This window comes from Engystomops pustulosus, chromosome 1 (assembly GCF_040894005.1).
Source record: "Engystomops pustulosus chromosome 1, aEngPut4.maternal, whole genome shotgun sequence".
Lineage (NCBI taxonomy): Eukaryota > Metazoa > Chordata > Amphibia > Anura > Leptodactylidae > Engystomops > Engystomops pustulosus.
This window is the reverse complement of record NC_092411.1, coordinates 35,345,968-35,365,483: the sequence shown is the minus strand read 5'-3', so window position 1 is coordinate 35,365,483 and position 19,516 is coordinate 35,345,968. Positions and strand designations below refer to the sequence as shown.

At 42.0% G+C, this 19,516-nt stretch overlaps 1 protein-coding gene across 5 annotated transcripts in view; it reads right to left on the bottom strand.

The window, feature by feature from the left end:
- HOMER1 (homer scaffold protein 1) overlaps positions 1-19,158 on the bottom strand; it is a 66,141-nt gene extending 46,983 nt beyond the window's left edge. Inside the window, exons 1-4 of one of the 5 annotated variants that reach the window (XM_072137722.1) lie at positions 19,001-19,158; positions 18,519-18,704; positions 16,967-17,526; positions 497-653 (exon numbers count right to left, since the gene is read on the bottom strand). In XM_072137722.1, coding sequence (XP_071993823.1) covers positions 497-653; positions 16,967-16,971 — 162 coding nt within the window. In that variant the 5' untranslated portion in view covers positions 16,972-17,526; positions 18,519-18,704; positions 19,001-19,158. The remainder of the gene's footprint in view (positions 1-496; positions 654-16,966; positions 17,527-18,518; positions 18,705-19,000) is intronic. The other 4 variants (XM_072137691.1, XM_072137704.1, XM_072137697.1 and 1 more) reach the window with 4 other exon arrangements.
- Between the last annotated feature and the right edge of the window lie 358 nt (positions 19,159-19,516).

Genomic DNA, 19,516 nt, shown 5'->3' with positions numbered 1-19,516 from the left:
AGAGTGCACCAACTTCTTTCGGTGCACCTTTAACATGGGGCATGCAACGCACTTCTGTCAGACTTTGCATGATAAATGTGTTGCACGGTGTGCACCACAACGCCCATTTCAAAGCCAAAATTTGTGTCCCATGATGTGGCCCGGACACTTATTAAATACTTGTGCAAGCAGTTTGCACTAGAAAGAACATGCAAAGCCTGACAAAAAACTGGTGCCAGGTCCTTAGTAAATGTGCACCATTGAATTTACATATATTCTTTCCCCAAAATTCTCTGAAATAATAAGAATGTGCTTGAAATTTGCCAAATTTTAATGGGTTTTTCCAGCATTAAGATATCAATGACCTACCTATATCTCAAATATGGAATACCCTATAGTTTTTACAAGCTATTGAGTGATGTACAGAATATCTGTGGAGTGGAGCTTCACACAAATTGTCCCTCTAACAATGGGCTAAAAGACTTATAAAGAAAAAAAAGGTTGTTTTTTTTTTTACCTTCGATCCATCCAGACTAATTATCCTATAGACATTCCTTGTGCTATCGTAGAAATAGGACACAGTAACTGCATGTTTGCTGGTGGGAACCCAGTTCTTCTTTGTGTTTGGATCAATCTGGAAGACATGGGCTTTGGTGCTAAAGATGGGTTGCTCTCTGAGAGAAGAAAAAAGAAAAAAAAGTTATTAACGAAGCATATATTAGAGAAAATGAGACATATGACATTGAGACATTGGGTGAATCAGAGACTGATTCTCCATCAAAGAGATGTTAAACTAACATTGAAGCATAGTCATCACACAATGCATGAGCGGCAAAGGGTAAAACTTACTGATTTGTTACAGAATTTCTTATAGGTCACAAAATGCATTGTGCAAGATATAAAATACTAATATCAAAGGTGTTGTGTAACATCTGCGTTTGCATCTTCCTCTGTCCGTAAAGTAAGGTGGGCGATTCGCTGATTAGTGTCATTTTGTTCCAGTCTGGTTTACTCCTGTAGTAGCAGAATTGATTGATTTCCACCACACTCATTTGTCTCCTGTGAACTCTGTTCTGGTTTACTAACAGTTAATCTGCTGTGATGGACAGAATCTCTCATCACTCTCATTGCTGTCCTGTCTGATGTCGGAGAACTGATCCAAACATCTTCTGGACCAGGGCTCTGCAATCTCATAAAAAGTTTTGTAGGCTAACACATTTTGCTTGCTATAGTCTTGTACTGAGCTATCTAGTGTTCGTTCTGTCTTCTGGTATCCTTGACCCTTTTCCTGATTCTCTGACTATCCATCCTCTTGGTTCTGACCTATACCAGGAGACTATCCTTTTCTGTTTATATTGTCTTTGTCTCCTTGTTTTCAGTTTGACGCAGGAAGGGAATGTCGACCAGTAGTCTCTGGTTGCTTAGGGTAGATAGGGCAATTAGGCAGGGACAGCTAGGAAGGGGGTTTAGTCTACAGCCTGTATTTGTCTGTTTCACATCAATTTGTCAGTTTTGGGGGACACAACTTGGTTTCACATACAAACTGCGCTAGAAGCATTCACCTCATGTGTAAGGGTCTCCCAACAATATAAAGCCTTATTGTGATCATTCATAGTTTATGTAAATCCAATGTATGGTCTTTGATGTATATGTTCTGCCTTTAGAGAATCAGCTTGCAGGGACAAAGGGCATAATGTATTAAAGTATGAATGTTCAAGATACTGTCACAAAGCACAGAGCATCCTGTCGGACTTAGAATTCCTTAAAGGGGTATTCCAGGAATCAGCATAATTCATATACAAATGAGTCAGTAAAATATAAGTGAATATGTAATTAGTTGTTATTTACAATGTTGCTCCCCTGACTGTAATGAAGAATTAAAATGCTACTGGCCCTTTTATCAGTCCTCCGCGCAGACACAGGACAGAAGATGGCCGCTGGTCACATGTCCACATCACATGTCCTGCACCTGCTTGGGCAGGTCATGTGATCACCACTATGTTTGGCTGTAGTTGGTTGCAGCGCATCCAGTATGGCCGGTGCTTTGGTGATGGCAGTTACACATCATTACTATGGTAACAGAGCAGGACAGTCTGTTACAACACTGGGAGCAGAAAATAAGACGGAAGAGTTACTGAGAACTAAAGGATCATGGGAATGGTAGTTTCCAGTGGCGGCCATCTTGGTGATAACTCCACCTACTTTAGAGAGGCCATAAAATTGTGTGAATCATAAAATCAAACTATTTAAGCTCCATTTTGTAACTAATGGCATTGAGTTTTGTTATATTAATTTATTTATAGCATCATGTGTTTTTGTATCAGACGTTCATATTCCCGGAATACCCCTTTAAGGAACGAGTGATAACAAAGAAAGTTTGCAAACAGTGAACTAAAGTGAAAACAAACTGAAAGCAAAGCAATAGGTTTTGTTCACACCATTGAAGTCTATTAAAATTATAATTACAGTGACAATAGGGATGTGTTAAGTGTGAAAAAATATTGCATGCGCTGGGGCCTGATGCTTGTAGAAAAGCCTGAACACAGTCAGGAATGTTTATTCTTATCCAGTGTAATTTATGCAGTGAGACAATACTGGAAATGACAGTCAATGATAATAAGATGGAGAAACCATGAAAGACAGGGATGTGGGAAATTATTGCCGCTCTTATGCTTTCCTGTGAATCTACTAGTAGACATAGAATCCCCTTAAAGGGATATTCCAATGTCAGGCCTATATTCTAATTACCTGATGGATAGGAGTCCCATTTTCTGACTATCTATTGTTAGAATCCATCATGATAATGTTCTTATATATGTTATCCATGGCCTCCTTCCTTCTAAAATCAACTTTTAAAACTAAAGACGCAGAGAGCTCTGAGTGTTTTACCAAAGCCCCTCTGTGCTGCAGATTCACTGGCTGTTACATTGTGCACTTCCCCCTCCCTCTGTGTGCTGAAACGTCTTCTGCTGCTTTGAGATTACATCAGGAAGATGGAGGGGGTAGTGCTGATGGAACGGACCCAATGTTCACAGTCGGGATTCAAGTTCGGCAGGGGTGTTTCTCTGGCCAATTATAGCCATGGCTAGTTGCTAGAGGCATCAATTTTTCCATATTGGCTGTTCAGTTGCCAATCCAGCTATATGTCTGGGCTACACGGCCGAAACACTAACCTCATACCCGAACATGAATGTCTGGTCCCCTCATTAGCATATGGATATGAGAAGAACATTTATTAATACATTTGTAAATTCTAACTTATCCCAAACCCTTCCTTTTATAACAAACACTGCTATAGCAGTACTCAAACAAACATTTAAAGTGAGGTCCAATTTTAGCTATGTAGTATTATGGCCTCAGTATTTGTATTGATAATTTTGTCTCTAGAGCTCTCTCTAGTGGTGGCAGCAGAGATCAGATGCTGATAGATACAGCTCACCTCTAGGTGCAAGCCTTAATTGGAAAGACTCCAGCTTCCTGTGTGCATATGCTTTTGTGCAAGTCAGCACATTGTCCATTTAACGTGGCTTCCGCTTTATTGATTCAAACGCAGTAGAGTAGTACAGTACAGTGCAGCCAGGGAACATGCAAATGCCATCTGACGGTCTCAAATGCATCAGATCTCCTTATGACCAAAGACCTAAAGGTCTGAAACGCGTCAAATCTATCTATGACCAAAGACCTAAAGGTCTGAAACGCATCAGATCTATCTATGACTATAGATCTAAAGGTCTGAAACGTGTCAGATGACATTTTCATGTTCCCTGGCTTCACTGTACTGTACTACTCTACTGTATGTGGATCAATAAAGCTGAGGCAAGGTTTTTATACAGACAAGTGAGGGCTGACTTTCCCTTCACAGGCGGCTGCAGAGATCAGATAGCTATTTTACTTGCTCACTGCAGGAGATCTGGAACACTGAATCAGAGCAACCAAATCTCCAGTTGTGAAGAAGATAAATAACGAAATGATTTCGCACAGAAAAAAAATGTGTTCACATATGAACATTCATTTTAAGACACAATTAGCACCTTGTTTGAGAAATCCTACTGTATATTGTATATTGTTATATCTGGACTAAATTATGATATCTTATATAGAGTATCTTTCTGAGGACCAGTACAGAAACACACACACACACACATTGAGATATATATATATATATATATATATATATATACATATATATATATATCTCAATCTAACGACATGAACAATACAAATGTTTTTCATCATTTACATGTGAATTCTGGATATTTTATGGAACTGACAGGCTCACTGTGAAGCCTGTGACTCAGATGAGTGGTTTATCCGTGGATGCCAGTTGTATCCCTTATCCCAGGGCCAAAATAATTGATTTACAGCGTCCTTGTTACAAAAAGAAGGTCAGAAATTAAAACTGAGCATGTACACATAAACCTGGGAGCATTAAGTTTGTGATTTTTAGAAACTTGACATTTTTGTAACTTTTCATGAATGTTTTTTGATTTTTTTAAGAAGATGGACTTGGCCTGACTCGGCCCTGTCTTAGTAGCCTCTGTCACTCAAAGGTGTTAGTAGCCTCAGTCATTCATTGTTGTTAGGAGCCTCTGTCACATATGTGTTTGTTATGAGATTCAAAGAAGTTAGTAGCCTCAGTCATTCATTGTTTTTCGGAGCCTCTGTCACTCTTCAGTGTTAGGAGCTTCAGTTAGTCATAAGACTTAGAAGCCTCTGTCACACATAGGTGTTAGGAGCCTCTGTCACACCTAGGTGTATAGGAGCCTCTGTCACACATAGATGTTAGGAGCCTCTGTCACACATAGTTGTTAGGAACCTCTGTCACACATAGTTGTTAGGAACCTCTGTCACACATAGATGGTAGGAGCCTCTGTCACACATAGATGGTAGGAGCCTCAGTCACACATAGTTATTAGGAGCCTCTGTCACACATAGTTGTTAGGAGCCTCTGTCACACATAGATGGTAGGAGCCTCTGTCACACATAGATGGTAGGAGCCTCTGTCACACATAGATGGTAGGAGCCTCTGTCACACATAGGTGTTAGGAGCCTCTGTCACACATAGTTGTTAGGAACCTCTGTCACACATAGATGGTAGGAGCCTCTGTCACACATAGATGGTAGGAGCCTCTGTCACACATAGGTGTTAGGAGCCTCTGTCACACATAGGTGTTAGGAGCCTCTGTCACACATAGATGGTAGGAGCCTCTGTCACACATATGTGTTAGGAACCTCTGTCACACATAGTTGTTAGGAGCCTCTGTCACACATAGTTGTTAGGAGCCTCTGTCACACATAGATGGCAGGAGCCTCTGTCACGCATAGATGGTAGGAGCCTCAGTCACACATAGTTGTTAGGAACCTCTGTCACACATAGATGGTAGGAACCTCTGTCACACATAGATGGTAGGAACCTCTGTCACTCATAGATGGTAGGCGCCTCAGTCACAAATAGGTGTTAGGATCCTCTGTCACACATAGATGTTAGGAGCCTCTGTCACACATAGATGGTAGGAGCCTCTGTCACACATATGTGTTAGGAGCCTCTGTCACACATATGTGGTAGGAGCCTCAGTCATACATAGATGGTAGGAGCCTCTGTCACACATAGTTGTTAGGTGCCTCTGTCACACATAGTTGTGAGGAGCCTCTGTCACACATAGATGGTAGGAGCCTCTGTCACACATATGTGTTAGAAGCCTCTGTCACACATATGTGGTAGGAGCCTCTGTCACACATATGTGGTAGGAGCCTCTGTCACACATAGTTGTTATCAGCCTCTGTCACTCATAGATGGTAGGAGCCTCAGTCACACATAGTTATTAGGAGCCTCTGTCACACATAGTTGTTAGGAGCCTCTGTCACACATAGGTGTTAGGAGCCTCAGTCACACATAGATGGTAGGAGCCTCTGTCACACATAGTTGTTAGAAACCTCTGTCACTCATAGATGGTAGGAGCCTCTGTCACACATAGATGGTAGGAGCCTCTGTCACACATAGGTGTTAGGAACCTCTGTCACACATAGTTGTTAGGAACCTCTGTCACACATAGATGGTAGGAGCCTCTGTCACACATAGATGGTAGGAGCCTCTGTCACACATAGGTGTTAGGAGCCTCTGTCACACATATGTGTTAGGAGCCTCTGTCACACATAGGTGTTAGGAACCTCTGTCACACATAGTTGTTAGAAACCTCTGTCACTCATAGATGGTAGGAGCCTCAGTCACACATAGATGGTAGGAGCCTCTGTCACACATAGATGGTAGGAGCCTCTGCCACACATAGGTGTTAGGAGCCTCTGTCACACATAGTTGTTAGGAGCCTCTGTCACACATAGGTGTTAGGAACCTCTGTCACACATAGTTGTTAGAAACCTCTGTCACTCATAGATGGTAGGAGCCTCAGTCACACATAGATGGTAGGAGCCTCTGTCACACATAGATGGTAGGAGCCTCTGCCACACATATGTGTTGGGAACCTCTGTCACACATAGATGGTAGGAGCCTCTGTCACACATAGATGGTAGGAGCCTCTGTCACACATAGTTGTTAGGAACCTCTGTCACACATAGATGGTAGGAGCCTCTGTCACACATAGTTGTTAGAAACCTCTGTCACTCATAGATGGTAGGAGCCTCTGTCACACATAGATGGTAGGAGCCTCTGTCACACATAGATGGTAGGAGCCTCTGCCACACATATGTGTTGGGAACCTCTGTCACACATATGTGGTAGGAGCCTCTGTCACACATAGATGGTAGGAGCCTCTGTCACACATAGTTGTTAGGAGCCTCTGTCACACATAGATGGTAGGAGCCTCTGTCACACATAGATGGTAGGAGCCTCTGTCACACATAGATGGTAGGAGCCTCTGTCACACATAGGTGTTAGGAGCCTCTGTCACACATAGTTGTTAGGAGCCTCAGTCACACATAGATGGTAGGAGCCTCTGTCACACATAGGTGGTAGGAGCCTCAGTCACACATAGGTGTTAGGAGCCTCTGTCACACATAGTTGTTAGGAACCTCTGTCACACATAGATGGTAGGAGCCTCTGTCACACATAGTTGTTAGGAGCCTCAGTCACACATAGATGGTAGGAGCCTCTGTCACACATAGGTGGTAGGAGCCTCAGTCACACATAGGTGTTAGGAACCTCTGTCACACATAGTTGTTAGAAACCTCTGTCACTCATAGATGGTAGGAGCCTCTGTCACACATAGATGGTAGGAGCCTCTGTCACACATAGATGGTAGGAGCCTCTGCCACACATATGTGTTGGGAACCTCTGTCACACATAGATGGTAGGAGCCTCTGTCACACATAGTTGTTAGGAGCCTCTGTCACACATAGTTGTTAGGAGCCTCTGTCACACATAGATGGTAGGAGCCTCTGTCACACATAGTTGTTAGGAGCCTCTGTCACACATAGTTGTTAGGAGCCTCTGTCACACATAGATGGTAGGAGCCTCTGTCACACATAGGTGTTAGGAGCCACAGTCACACATAGGTGTTAGGAACCTCTGTCACACATAGTTGTTAGAAACCTCTGTCACTCATAGATGGTAGGAGCCTCTGTCACACATAGATGGTAGGAGCCTCTGCCACACATATGTGTTGGGAACCTCTGTCACACATAGTTGTTAGGAGCCTCTGTCACACATAGTTGTTAGGAGCCTCAGTCACACATAGATGGTAGGAGCCTCTGTCACACATAGGTGTTAGGAGCCTCTGTCACACATACATGGTAGGAGCCTCTGTCACACATAGGTGTTAGGAGCCTCGGTCACAAGGATATAGCACATTATGCAGCAATCTGAAAGAAATCTCAGTGAAACCCCATTCAATGCAGAGTTCTCACAGAGTTTTTCTGGTCCTCACTACCTTGAATGGATGCAGACTTCTACTTCTGCTGCTGTCTACAATATTGGTTTCAGATTGCTGATGGATGGGATCCCAAGTGTCAGACCACCACAGGTCACATCCTGATAACTGATCCAGAGGATAGGTCCTCAACATGAAGTTACAAAGATATCACCTATCGAGAGCAGTAACTCAAATATCTCTAGAAATGTCAGTAGGAATGAATGAGGCGATGACAGGACTTCCTTGCCCTGTTATTAAGGCGATAACTTTCTTACAGAGTCCGACCCCTTTTAATAAGGACTTTTGTGGGCTCTGTTTGTAATGTTTTGTGTATATGGCTTTGCTGTGATGAGCTAACATATTGTATTCCGTTATATACTGGGTCATCTCTCCTTTTGATTAATTATTGATGTTCAGTTGCCTCGCAACAGTTCTCAGAGGAAGTAAGTGACAACACTAGGTCACCTTAGGCATGCATGACTGGTGCCACCCAAACAGTTCGAAAGTTGTTGGAAGACTTTGAGTCCCTGTGGTAAGGACCGCTGATGGCGCCAGTCTAAAAAAACTGGACGGTGACTTTGGTGGTTTCCAATTTTGTTGAAGTCCAAAGGAGGACCTCCATACCTGACTATTCTACAGATTTGATATCAGTATTTTTAGCACAGAAAAATCTTTTAATACCAATCACAGCGAAGAATTCTTCTAAATTTATATTCATAAGGGAGTCGGATGTCAACATTTTCCTGCCTTTGATTTACACAAATGGTGGCTGATGTCATCTGACCGAGCAGCAGATTGTGTTTTATCTCCGAATAATGAAAAGTGCAGGCAGTTTTAGCATGTACATCTCCCCATATTGTAAATGGGATTGAAAAAAAACGGCACATGGAACGTGCGCCATTTATCAGGACTTAAAGGGAATTTCGAGTGATATTTTATCTGCTTAGACGACGGACTGGTGTTTTAATCTTTGCATTATAAAATCCAGCAAGAAAAACAAGGAGATTTTCATGCTGCCGACAATTTACGGATCTGCTTTTCAAATCTGTAGCATAAGAAATCAATTACAGGCTAGAGAAATCAAGTAAAACCAGCAGCTCCTTGTGTTAATATAGTTTTTGTCCCCAAAGGCAGAAAGGAAAAGGGGAAGGGGGGGGAGTTAAAATTGCATTAAAACTTTTTGGAATGCAAGTAACTAGTAAGTAACTCAATTATCAGTCAAAGTAACACTATAGACCAGTGGTGGCAAACCTATGGCACGGGTACCAGAGGTGGCATTTAGAGCCCTCCATATGGGCCCCTTTGCCATCACCCCAGGGTACAGTTTGCCAAACAGGACTCAAGGGCTCTTGCAGTCCCAGACAGCCCAGGACCCTAGAAGGAAGCTACAATGATAATCCAAACTTCTTCTCCTTCTTTCTACTGTATTGGTGTCCTCTGGTGCCTATACAATTTAAACCTGGGAAAGAGCAGGTAGTAATAAGTTACTGCTTAAATTGTCGCATTGACACTCAGCAAAAAATATGCCGGTTTTGGTTGTAGTTTGGGCACTCAGTGTTTAAAAGGTTTGCCATCACTGATATAGACAAAGAGACTTCCCAGACTCCAAGACTGAAAAGTCCATGGTCTAATATTATCTGTCTCTATTTTTTGTAAATATAGCCAATGACCTATTTTCCAGAGATGAGATGCGTAATTCACTCTGCATTATAAATTATCACCAAATTTGCTATTAAATGATTTTTGGATTAATATTGTTCCTAAAATTAATATATATCCTTAAAGGACCCATTTAATACACACCAACCTTGATCTTTTAATCTCTAGCCTCATATTTAGGACTGGAATATCTTACAGGTGATCTTTGTGTAGAATATTGTAATATTATGTGGTGCTTATAAGTTTTGAACAAATTAAAGGAAATCTACCATCAAAATCAAACATGATAAACCAAGGGCACTTACTCATAGATTCTGTCTCTGTAACTGTGGTAATCTTCTTATATTTGTTCTCCATAGCTTACTTCCTTCTAAAAATCAACTTTTAAAATGATGCTTATGAGCATGACAATCTAGGGGAGGTGTTACCAGAGCCCCTCCATGCACTGGCTTCAAATGCTGTTAAATGTGCAGAAGCACCTCTCCCTTCCCTCTGCATGCTGTAATTTCACACAGCTGGAGGAGAAAGTGCTCCTTCCCCTCCCTCCTGCATACCAAGGGGAGCTCACAAACACATACTTCCTGCTGGCAAGAAGCATGAAGAGACTAAATCTACAAGCTACAGGAAAAATAAGATCTGGACTGTGTGTTTTATGGCTCAGATGTAGCAGAGACGTAGCAGGGCTACACAAGTGTGTCATTGTGTGTTATATTCATCTCACGGATCTCATCATCTCTCATCTTTGATCTGTCTCATCTCTCTTTCTATGTATCAGATACTTGTACAATGTTCAGAAGGTAAATGAAAGTGTATATAAGCCTGTACCCTGATAATCTGAGCGCATTGTCAGCTCACAGAACTAAAGGGATCATGAAGTGTCTGCTTAGAGAGTCCCCACCCACACTCTGGAATCTTACACTGACAATCACTAAGTGTTAGGAGCTAATACAGCAATAAAATTAAGTAAAATTATAAAGTAAGGGGTTAAAATGAGCTTTTTTGTGTAAACATCACTATAGGATTAGAATTTGAGAACTTTCTTTCATGGGATACCTCCTTTAAAGATGATATCTTTGCTCGTCATATTAAAAAATAATAATTTACTTCAGCTCATGAACTTGCAGGTATTAATGAAACTCACACATACATACAGTACCACATACACCCATGCATCATATACACAGACATACAGCATATACACATCACATATGCATATACATTTAGAGCATATACACATCATTAATACACACAAAGAGCATATTCACACCCAATACTCCAGATGCCGAGGCCCCCTGACACTGTGAGCCCCATATCAGCTGCCATGGCTGCTACCCCTGTAGTTATGCCCCTGAATAAAGGACTATCCACAGTACTGGCCATCATTGTCTGGTCAGTGGGGAGCAACAACTGTGCACCCAGTTTTAATATGTAGTCAGATTTGCTCCATGCTCTATTTGGGGGTCAGAAGTCGTAAATTCATCTACTAAAAGAAAATGGAAGCCATGGATGGAGTACTATGTTGTATACTATGTATCTACTCAGGGGCATAACTAGGAGAGGCAGAGCCCCATAGCAGACTTGTGCATGGGGACCCCTTCCCCCTTAGTATTTACACACACCATATATACACATCTATACAGTATAAACACACATACATACAGTATATATGTTCCAGATACATACAGCATATAGATAAATTCACACAATGTATACCGTACACAAATACATGTATATATATACATATATGTATATACATACATACATACATACATATATATATATATATCCCAGGGCCCAGCAGGTGCAGACCACATGTGGGAAGTAGAGATGGAAGATCCCTAGTCCTGATGCCCTGATGTATCTTACCCCTTCCCCAACATTTCTTATCTGAGCGATGAACAGCTTATCCGTGCAGGCAGGATCGGCTCCAGGTTTCAGAAGGCCCCTGGGCAAAATAGCCTCAGTGGGCCCCTTTGCAGTGAACTCACATAGCGGCATTAAAATTAAAGGAAACCTACCACTTGGGATAGGGCTTATAAGCTGGACATGCCGTGCACCAGCTCAGGGTGAGCTGGTGCCGGCGCTTATCTCCGTTATGTTTTTAAATAGTTTTAAAGTGTTTTAACAGTTTATTAATGTTTATATCCTTACTAGCTTCCCCGCACCGGGGTCCGCGCTCAGTGCACCATGCGCGCGACCGTGCGTGCATCTGAATAGGAAGTGGTAGCGCGCATGGTGCGCCGAGCGCGGACCCCGGTGCGGGAAGGCCAGTAAGGATATAAACATTAATAAACTGTTAAAACACTTTAAAACTATTTAAAAACATAACGGAGATAAGCGCTGGCACCAGCTCACCCTGAGCTGGTGCACGGCATGTCCTGCTTATAAGCCCTATCCCAAGTGGTAGGTTTCCTTTAAGAAACTAAAAAAGTCCCCTCTTTCCTAAAATATTCCCTAGTTTATCATCCCAAACAGCCACCTCATGGTTATTTTATATAAAGCCCATCAGCCCCTATGGATAAATTAGATACAGCCCTCCCTCACCTCCATGGATTCCTTGTGTACAGCCTTATGGGGGCCCGGCACTTGCCCAGGTCTGCCCAGTGTTATCTATCAACCTGATGCTAGGTTCCAAACATGCTATCCTACAAAACATTATGCAACCAAGGGGCAATGCATGTATATTACCCTCTAGCCAAATGTATGAACAACATTTAAGTTTTTGTTTTTTACAGATAGGAAAAAACCTAAAAGCACAATAATAGCAGCAACAATATAAGCATCAAGGTGCAACACATGCACAAGGTATAATGCAGCTGTATTCCTTTGAAGACATTATCCCGAGCCTTTAATGAGTTTAAGTAGGTTTGGTAATCTGTATACTCATTCTTAGACAACCATCCCCTACCAGACAGATTTAAGCAGTAGTTTGCTAGCAGGAGGTATAAAGGTACAGTATGTGCAGGCAGATGTAAAGGTGTCAGTAGGGAAGACTGTGGCCGAAAACATTGCAAAAAAAGTTGTTTTACATAAAAAGGGACAGCTCATATGAGCTTGATTAGTTTTATTGCATTCAGCTGTCAGCACTGCTAGGGATATGGGAGTTTGTTTTTTGCGGTAAGATTTGTATTTTCCAATGGGTTCATTTTTATGGTAAAAATAGCATGATGATACAAATTTATTAACTCTTTCCTGCAACGGAACAGGATAAAACGGTTGTTTTACCATTTTAATGAAAACGCAGTTAAGCATACAGTATAATAAAAATGATTATTCTATTATTAAGGAGACGCCAAACATGTACAGGTTTTCTTATGTTTTACTACTTAAGCAAATAAAAACTCTTTGATTTATATTTGGGCACAATCTATACCAAACAGTTTCCTTCGCCTGGTGGGGCCTGGAGTGTATTTGCACATTTTATTTGAGCTTTTAGGCGCAAAGCATTGATAAATGGTGTGCCAACATCTGCCAGCAGGGACAGATGAATTTGGGTCTAATCATGAAAACCAGTACGCCATGAGCTACAGAGAAGTGTCAAAAATGTGCAAAAAAATATAATAAATCAAAAATAAACGAGTATGGGGCACATTTACTAAAAGTGTGGTAAACTGCGCAAAAATTGCTCTGCCTGTGTATATTTCTTGGTGCGGCAGATTCATGCACGGAAAATAATGAATCTGCCGCTTCCCTGCACTGGCCCCACAGAGTTCACCAACTTTTTTGTGGTGACCCTTTAACATAGGGCATGCGACAGACTTTGCATGATAAATCTGGCGCATGGTCCGACTGAGCACCGGAACGCCCCCTAATTTGTGTTGCATGGTGACTAGCGCAGCTGTGCCACAAAACAGTTGTGTGAATAACAATAATGGCGCAGACACTTCTTAAATACCCGTGCAAGCAGTTTATGCGTAAAAGAACACGCAAAGTCCGTCAGAAAACTGTCACAAAGCCCTTAGTAAATGTGCCCCATTATGCAAAAACACAAAAAAATCTAAAAGATACATTTGCCCCATAATGTTTAGCTGAAAGTGAACAAACTCCTTTTCAACATCTGAATTCACAAAGTAAATATTCAGTAAGATGAAACAGACTATACTGGTCAGAGGGGAGAATCTCAACAAACATGGTGGAGGACTGGTGAGATACAATTTATTTAGGTTTTTTAATATGCCATTCTTTTAAACCCTTTGACCTGAAACAACTAGTGGGACAACCCCTTTAACATAGCAACAACATTTGGGCAATAATGGGGCTCATTTACTAAGGGCCCTGCGGACCGCACTTTCGCGACGATTTCCATTTTGCGCTGCTGGGACAGGTATTTAAAAGGGTTTTTTGCCGCACCCGATCGGATTTTGGCGCAACCGCGCCGGCTTTCCTGCGACACAAATCGGGGGGTGGGCCATCAGATGATCTGACGGATTCGGACAAACCGCAGGATTTAACTTAAAAATTGTGTTGCAAGCCATGCCCCTACATGCAACAGAACGATGAAAGTGAGCGCCGGCGAACCTCATCGGGAAGCAACAGATGCAGGATATCAGGTGCAAGATCTTCATGAATCGCGGTAGAGTTCATCCTCGTCGTACAGTCCGGATCGGGGATCGCGCAGGAACCGGGTAAGTAAATGTGCCCCAATATATATTTGTGGGAAAAGGGACTCCACACTCCACATTGTTGCATATAACTGAAGCCACTATTTCCAAACTAGAAGCACCTTCTGTAGATTCTTCTGATAATGATATGATGTTGTCTGAAGACATCATCTGTACCTTTGCTTTCATTTCTCACCTTAAGGAGGACCTGTCACCTGTAAAAACGGCACTAAAGTAAGCAGCTCCTAGTGCTACAACAGACGCAGCAGTGTTACACTGCTAGCATTATAGGAAACCTCTGATAACGCTAGCAAACATTGCCGTGCTGCACAATAGAAATACAGGACCACGCTGTAAGCGGTCGGGCGTATTCCTGAGTGGGTGGTCCGAGGCACTGCTTCTCCCCTGGACAGCCCGTCCTACTCCATAGGCTGGCGGTGACTCCATAGGCCGAGCTTCATGCGCCCCTTCATGAACACGCTTACAGCATGGTCCAGCGTTTTCTATTTTACATCGCGGCAGTGTCTGCTAACGTTATCTGAGGTTTCCGATAAAGCTAGCAGTGTAACACTGCGACATCTGTTATAGCACTAGGAGCTGCTTACTTTGGATTTGCCTATTACATTGCTGATAACAATGCATTTACAAAATGCATGTGTTAAATGAAACCTATCATTTGATTTGATGCAGTATGAAGCAAACATACCTTGAGAATGCTGTAGCTACACCGATGCAGGATCATATCTTGGTTAATCCCTGTGCTGAGTGGTTTTGCTGATAAAACAGATATAACATTATGATAATGAAGCTCTGTCGCTTCTATGGCTGGTTCAGTGCTTGTCCTAGTACCTGAGTTATTCACTGCAAGAGAGGATGATGTAATCCCTTTGTTGTGCCTGAAGGCAGAATAATCAATTGCTGCACCATCCCCCAGCTGCTGTGTATGAGTAACCCAGCTCTGGTTGATTAATCATGTCTTGGCTAACCTCCATTTGTAATTACAAGCTCAGTGTGTAATGTGTTTGTCAGCTGGCCTCACCCAGCTTTCCCAAGGTCCTGAATGTTATAATTGGTTTTTCAGCAAAACCACTCAGCTCAGGGATTAACCAAGATAGCATACTGTATCAGTGTAGCTACAACATTCTCAAGGTATGTTTGCTTCATAATGCACCAAATCAATTGGTAGGTTTCTCTTAAGGCAAACACAGGTATCAACACATGTGCTAACATTATGTTGACACATTAATTTTGTAAACACATTAACAGCAACATAATCAGGCAAACATCCTCTTCTCAGCAGTTGTGAAATGCTGAAAATGCACGCGTTAATTCCACCCTTAGACAATATGGACCAGTGTGGTGAAGCAGAGAGTTGCTCAGTAGTTTACACTATCGTCCTCCGTCAATGCCGTACTGATGACAGGGCCTTAGGCCCAGCATGCTGGATAATGCTGCTATGCTAAAATAAGACCCATATTTGTCTTATCTTCATGATGACAACTACAGCTCTTTTCTGTGACTCTGACTTCTGAATTCAGTGATCTGCTTTTGAATGGAGAAATCACAACCCACACACATAATTCCACTGCAGAAGTCGCCCATACGCACACTGGGTCTACCAGAACGGGTTACAAGACCCAAAGAGTCTTTCTGGTAAAAAGAGAAGGATCCCATCAATAAAATATTGATGTTAGAATTCTTCTTGTCCTTGGAAACACCGAAAGTGTCCAGCCTTATCGTTCTGTATTTTCATTTTTAGTTCGGAACACCTCTGCATGTATACTTTAGGCAGTATGTTTAAATATTGCACTTTTATATGGTTTATATTGGGCTTGGTGCAGCCTTTATACCTGTACTGATACTGTAACAAAATCCCACACCCTGTAGCAGTTATCTTGACATATTTAACTATTTGGCTGCAAATTATCAACTAAAATATGATAATTCAAACCTAAAAGCCTCATTTTTCTCCTGTTACTCAAAGGAAAAATTTGACAAGGATTATCAAGCTGTTGACAAACAGTATCAGGTCTGTTATTTAAGGTTTATAAGGGTTAATTGTTCAATTAAAATAGAAGATTTTAAGATCAAAATCCATCATGAGAAACCAGGGTCACTTACTCATAGATCCAGGCACCGGGACTGTGGTAATCGTCTTACATTTATTATCCATGCCCTCCTTCCTTCTAAAATCAACTTTTAAAATTATGCTTATGAGCCAGAAGGGGGGACACGGAATGGCTTCAGATAAAGCCCCCCCCCCCCCCAGAGCCCTTCAGGCTCATTAATATAACTTTAAAAGTTGATTTTAGAAGGAAGGAGGCCATGGATAACAAATATAAGAAGATAACCACAGTCACGGTGCCTGGATCTATGAGTAAGTGTCTCTGGTTTATTATGATGGATTTTAAAGGTAAATTTCCTTTAAGTGAATCATAAACTAAATAAACATATAAGCCAAATGACCTAAATAGACAGAAAACTAAACCAAAATACTAGTTCATCACGTACAAGTACTCGGCACTCAATTCTAGAACTGGAAACCTTAGGAGTGTCCTGCAGCTTTAATAAGAGGAGCTATTTTATTAATAGAGACAGCACATCAATCATTCTACAATGTTATATCTAGGTTTGTGGCAGGCAATAAATCTTGTGCATTATATGAGTTTACTACTATTAACTACGCCTCCATGTCTCTTAAGTATCCCATGTGCTGATTTATGAAGCATCTAAGTAGCCGAGACCCGTAAACATCTCCCAAACAGATTCCTACAAATTGATCTTGTCTATGAATCATCCAGATGTCTAGACTCAAATACTCAATGTCAAGGTCATCGGTACAAGTGGTAAATTCACACTTACCCCATTTTGCCCAGATAAGATTTTGCACTGAAGTGATGTAAAGAACTTTTAGAAGGTTTCTTCTTGTACCATTAGCACTGCTCTGCGTTTTATTTTATCTCATAGACACGGTCGACCTCTTCTAACTTGTGTCACTCATCAGAGTAACACCGATACGTGAAGTGTCTGGCTTTTAAATCCAAAGATAATTCCAAAACCGAAGGAGAAAACAAATGAAAGAAGCGAGAAGTTTTTTTTTTCTTCTTATATAACTTACTGTAGTAAAAAATAACAATTGTATATTAAAAAAAGTATATCCAACAAAATAAGTGCGCATTCATGTGCCTTCTTCTCCCAGAGTCTCGTAGTTTCAGGCAACACTAGGAAGCCAGCCCAATGCTTATTCCAATCATGTCCTTCTTGACAAAGATCCGCTTCCCACGCTCCTCTTCCCACACACACAGACATATATACAGTATGCACCAGTGTGACCAATAACTGCAGACCTCCCAAGTCTCCTTCCTGTGCTAGATCCAAGCCTCGTCTTCCTCCTGGGACTTCTCTGCAGGATGGATCCAGTACTACAGAAGAAAATGGAAAAGTATCAGGAGGCAATGCAATATAATCATAGATGGTGATAGATAGATAGATAGATAGATAGATAGATAGATAGATAGATAGGATATAGATAGATAGATAGATAGATAGATAGATAGATAGATAGATAGACAGATAGATAGACAGATAGAAAGACAGATAGATAGATAGATAGATAGATAGATAGATAGATAGATAGATAGAAAATCAAATAGATAGACAGACAGACAAAAATATACTTTTATTTATAACATGCATAAAAAGAGGTATATAGAGATCATAGATAGATAGATACTACATCACAGATTTCAATAGAAATATGATAGATATATAGATAGAACATAGGTCACATGTGCCAATAGAAAGATAGAAAGATAAATAGAACATATGTCACAGATTCCAATATATAGATGATAAATAGATAGATCATAAGTCATAGATTTCAATAGATAGATGATATATAGATGATAGATAGATAGATAGATAGATAGATAGATAGATAGATAGAAAATAGGTCACAAATTCCAATAGATAGATGATAGATAGAACATTGGTTACCAATAGATAGAAATAGGCAAATATGATAGGTAGATAGATAGTATATAGATATGTAGATAGATAAATAGATAGATAGACAAACCATTCATTCCTCTAAATATAACATAGATAGAAATAGGGAAAGATAGAAGGATGTATGGATACATAGATAGATTATAGATATACTATAGATAGAAAGATATGTAACCCATATATTTCTAGATATAGAAAATAGACAGATGGATAATAAATCACATGAGTAAATATCCAAGCCATAGATGGTTAGAGGAGAGCAGGCACCTGCCTGATGTGTGCTGTGTGTTACTGTATAACATGTGACATGAATAATTATACTGCTTGTAGGATCCTGCAGTCTCCCCTATAGCTCTGTATAGTCAGGGTGTATCACTGGGTGCCGGCATGTTTGGGGTGCAGGTACCTGTGCGGGGTCCTAGCCGAGCAGCAGCGCTGGGGGCTCGGGGGCTGCAGACATTGCAGGGGCTGCGGAGCTCCCGTAGCGGATCCTCCAGAGCAGCAGTGGCTTCAGCACCATGGACAGCTGCAGCGGGCGGGCAGCAGGGCACAGGGAGCTGCCATCCTTCAGCTGCTGGCACCGAGCATGTCTCTGTAAGAGGAGGAGGAGACAGCAGCTATAATAACCCCAGATCACAAGGACAGCGCCGCCCTCAGCAGCTGCTCCAGGCCTGGCACCTCTAATCCAGCAGTGCCCACCTTCCTGTGCCCTTGCATTGGGTGCCAGCTGCATGACTACACAGCGACCCCATGTTATGTGATGGAGCTAGAGAGAGAATGGAGCAGTGATTGCGCCCCCATCTGCCGGCGGAGAGGTATAGCACATGCACTGTGGATGCTGCAGTGAATGCTATGCAGTGTCTGTATGTAGAGCCTGTGCACACTGACCGGCTGATGCTCCCCGGTTACCGCGGCTCTGGGGTACGGGCCTGGCCGGTGCCGTCAGTCCGCTCACACCGTCTCTCCATCCCTCTGCTCCGGAGACATTTAAATAAGCCACGTCATCCCGTTCTCCCCTCCGCATTGACGTCACTCCCGTGTGGGGGATGACGTCAAAGTGCTCAGTGCAGCCGGAAGCGCTTTCTAAATAAGGGGAGAAGGGAGAGGCAGAGGCCGGGGGGAGGGGAGAGGAGGAGGTGAGTGAGGACCCGGGGAGAGCGATGCTTGTGCTCAGCACCAAAAATAGATGTGTGAGGAGACATGATGCAGCTGAACTTTACTAAGAAATAACAGCAACATCGTGTAATCCATCCTCATCCCCCCAAACACATCCCCATCCTCAGCATCAGCACCAGCACATGTGTCACAGTACACAGCTCAGCCCTATATATGGGCTGCTGTACATCTGCTCAGGATGCATGACATCCACCATGTATCTATGCGCTGTCTACTCACAAATAGCCA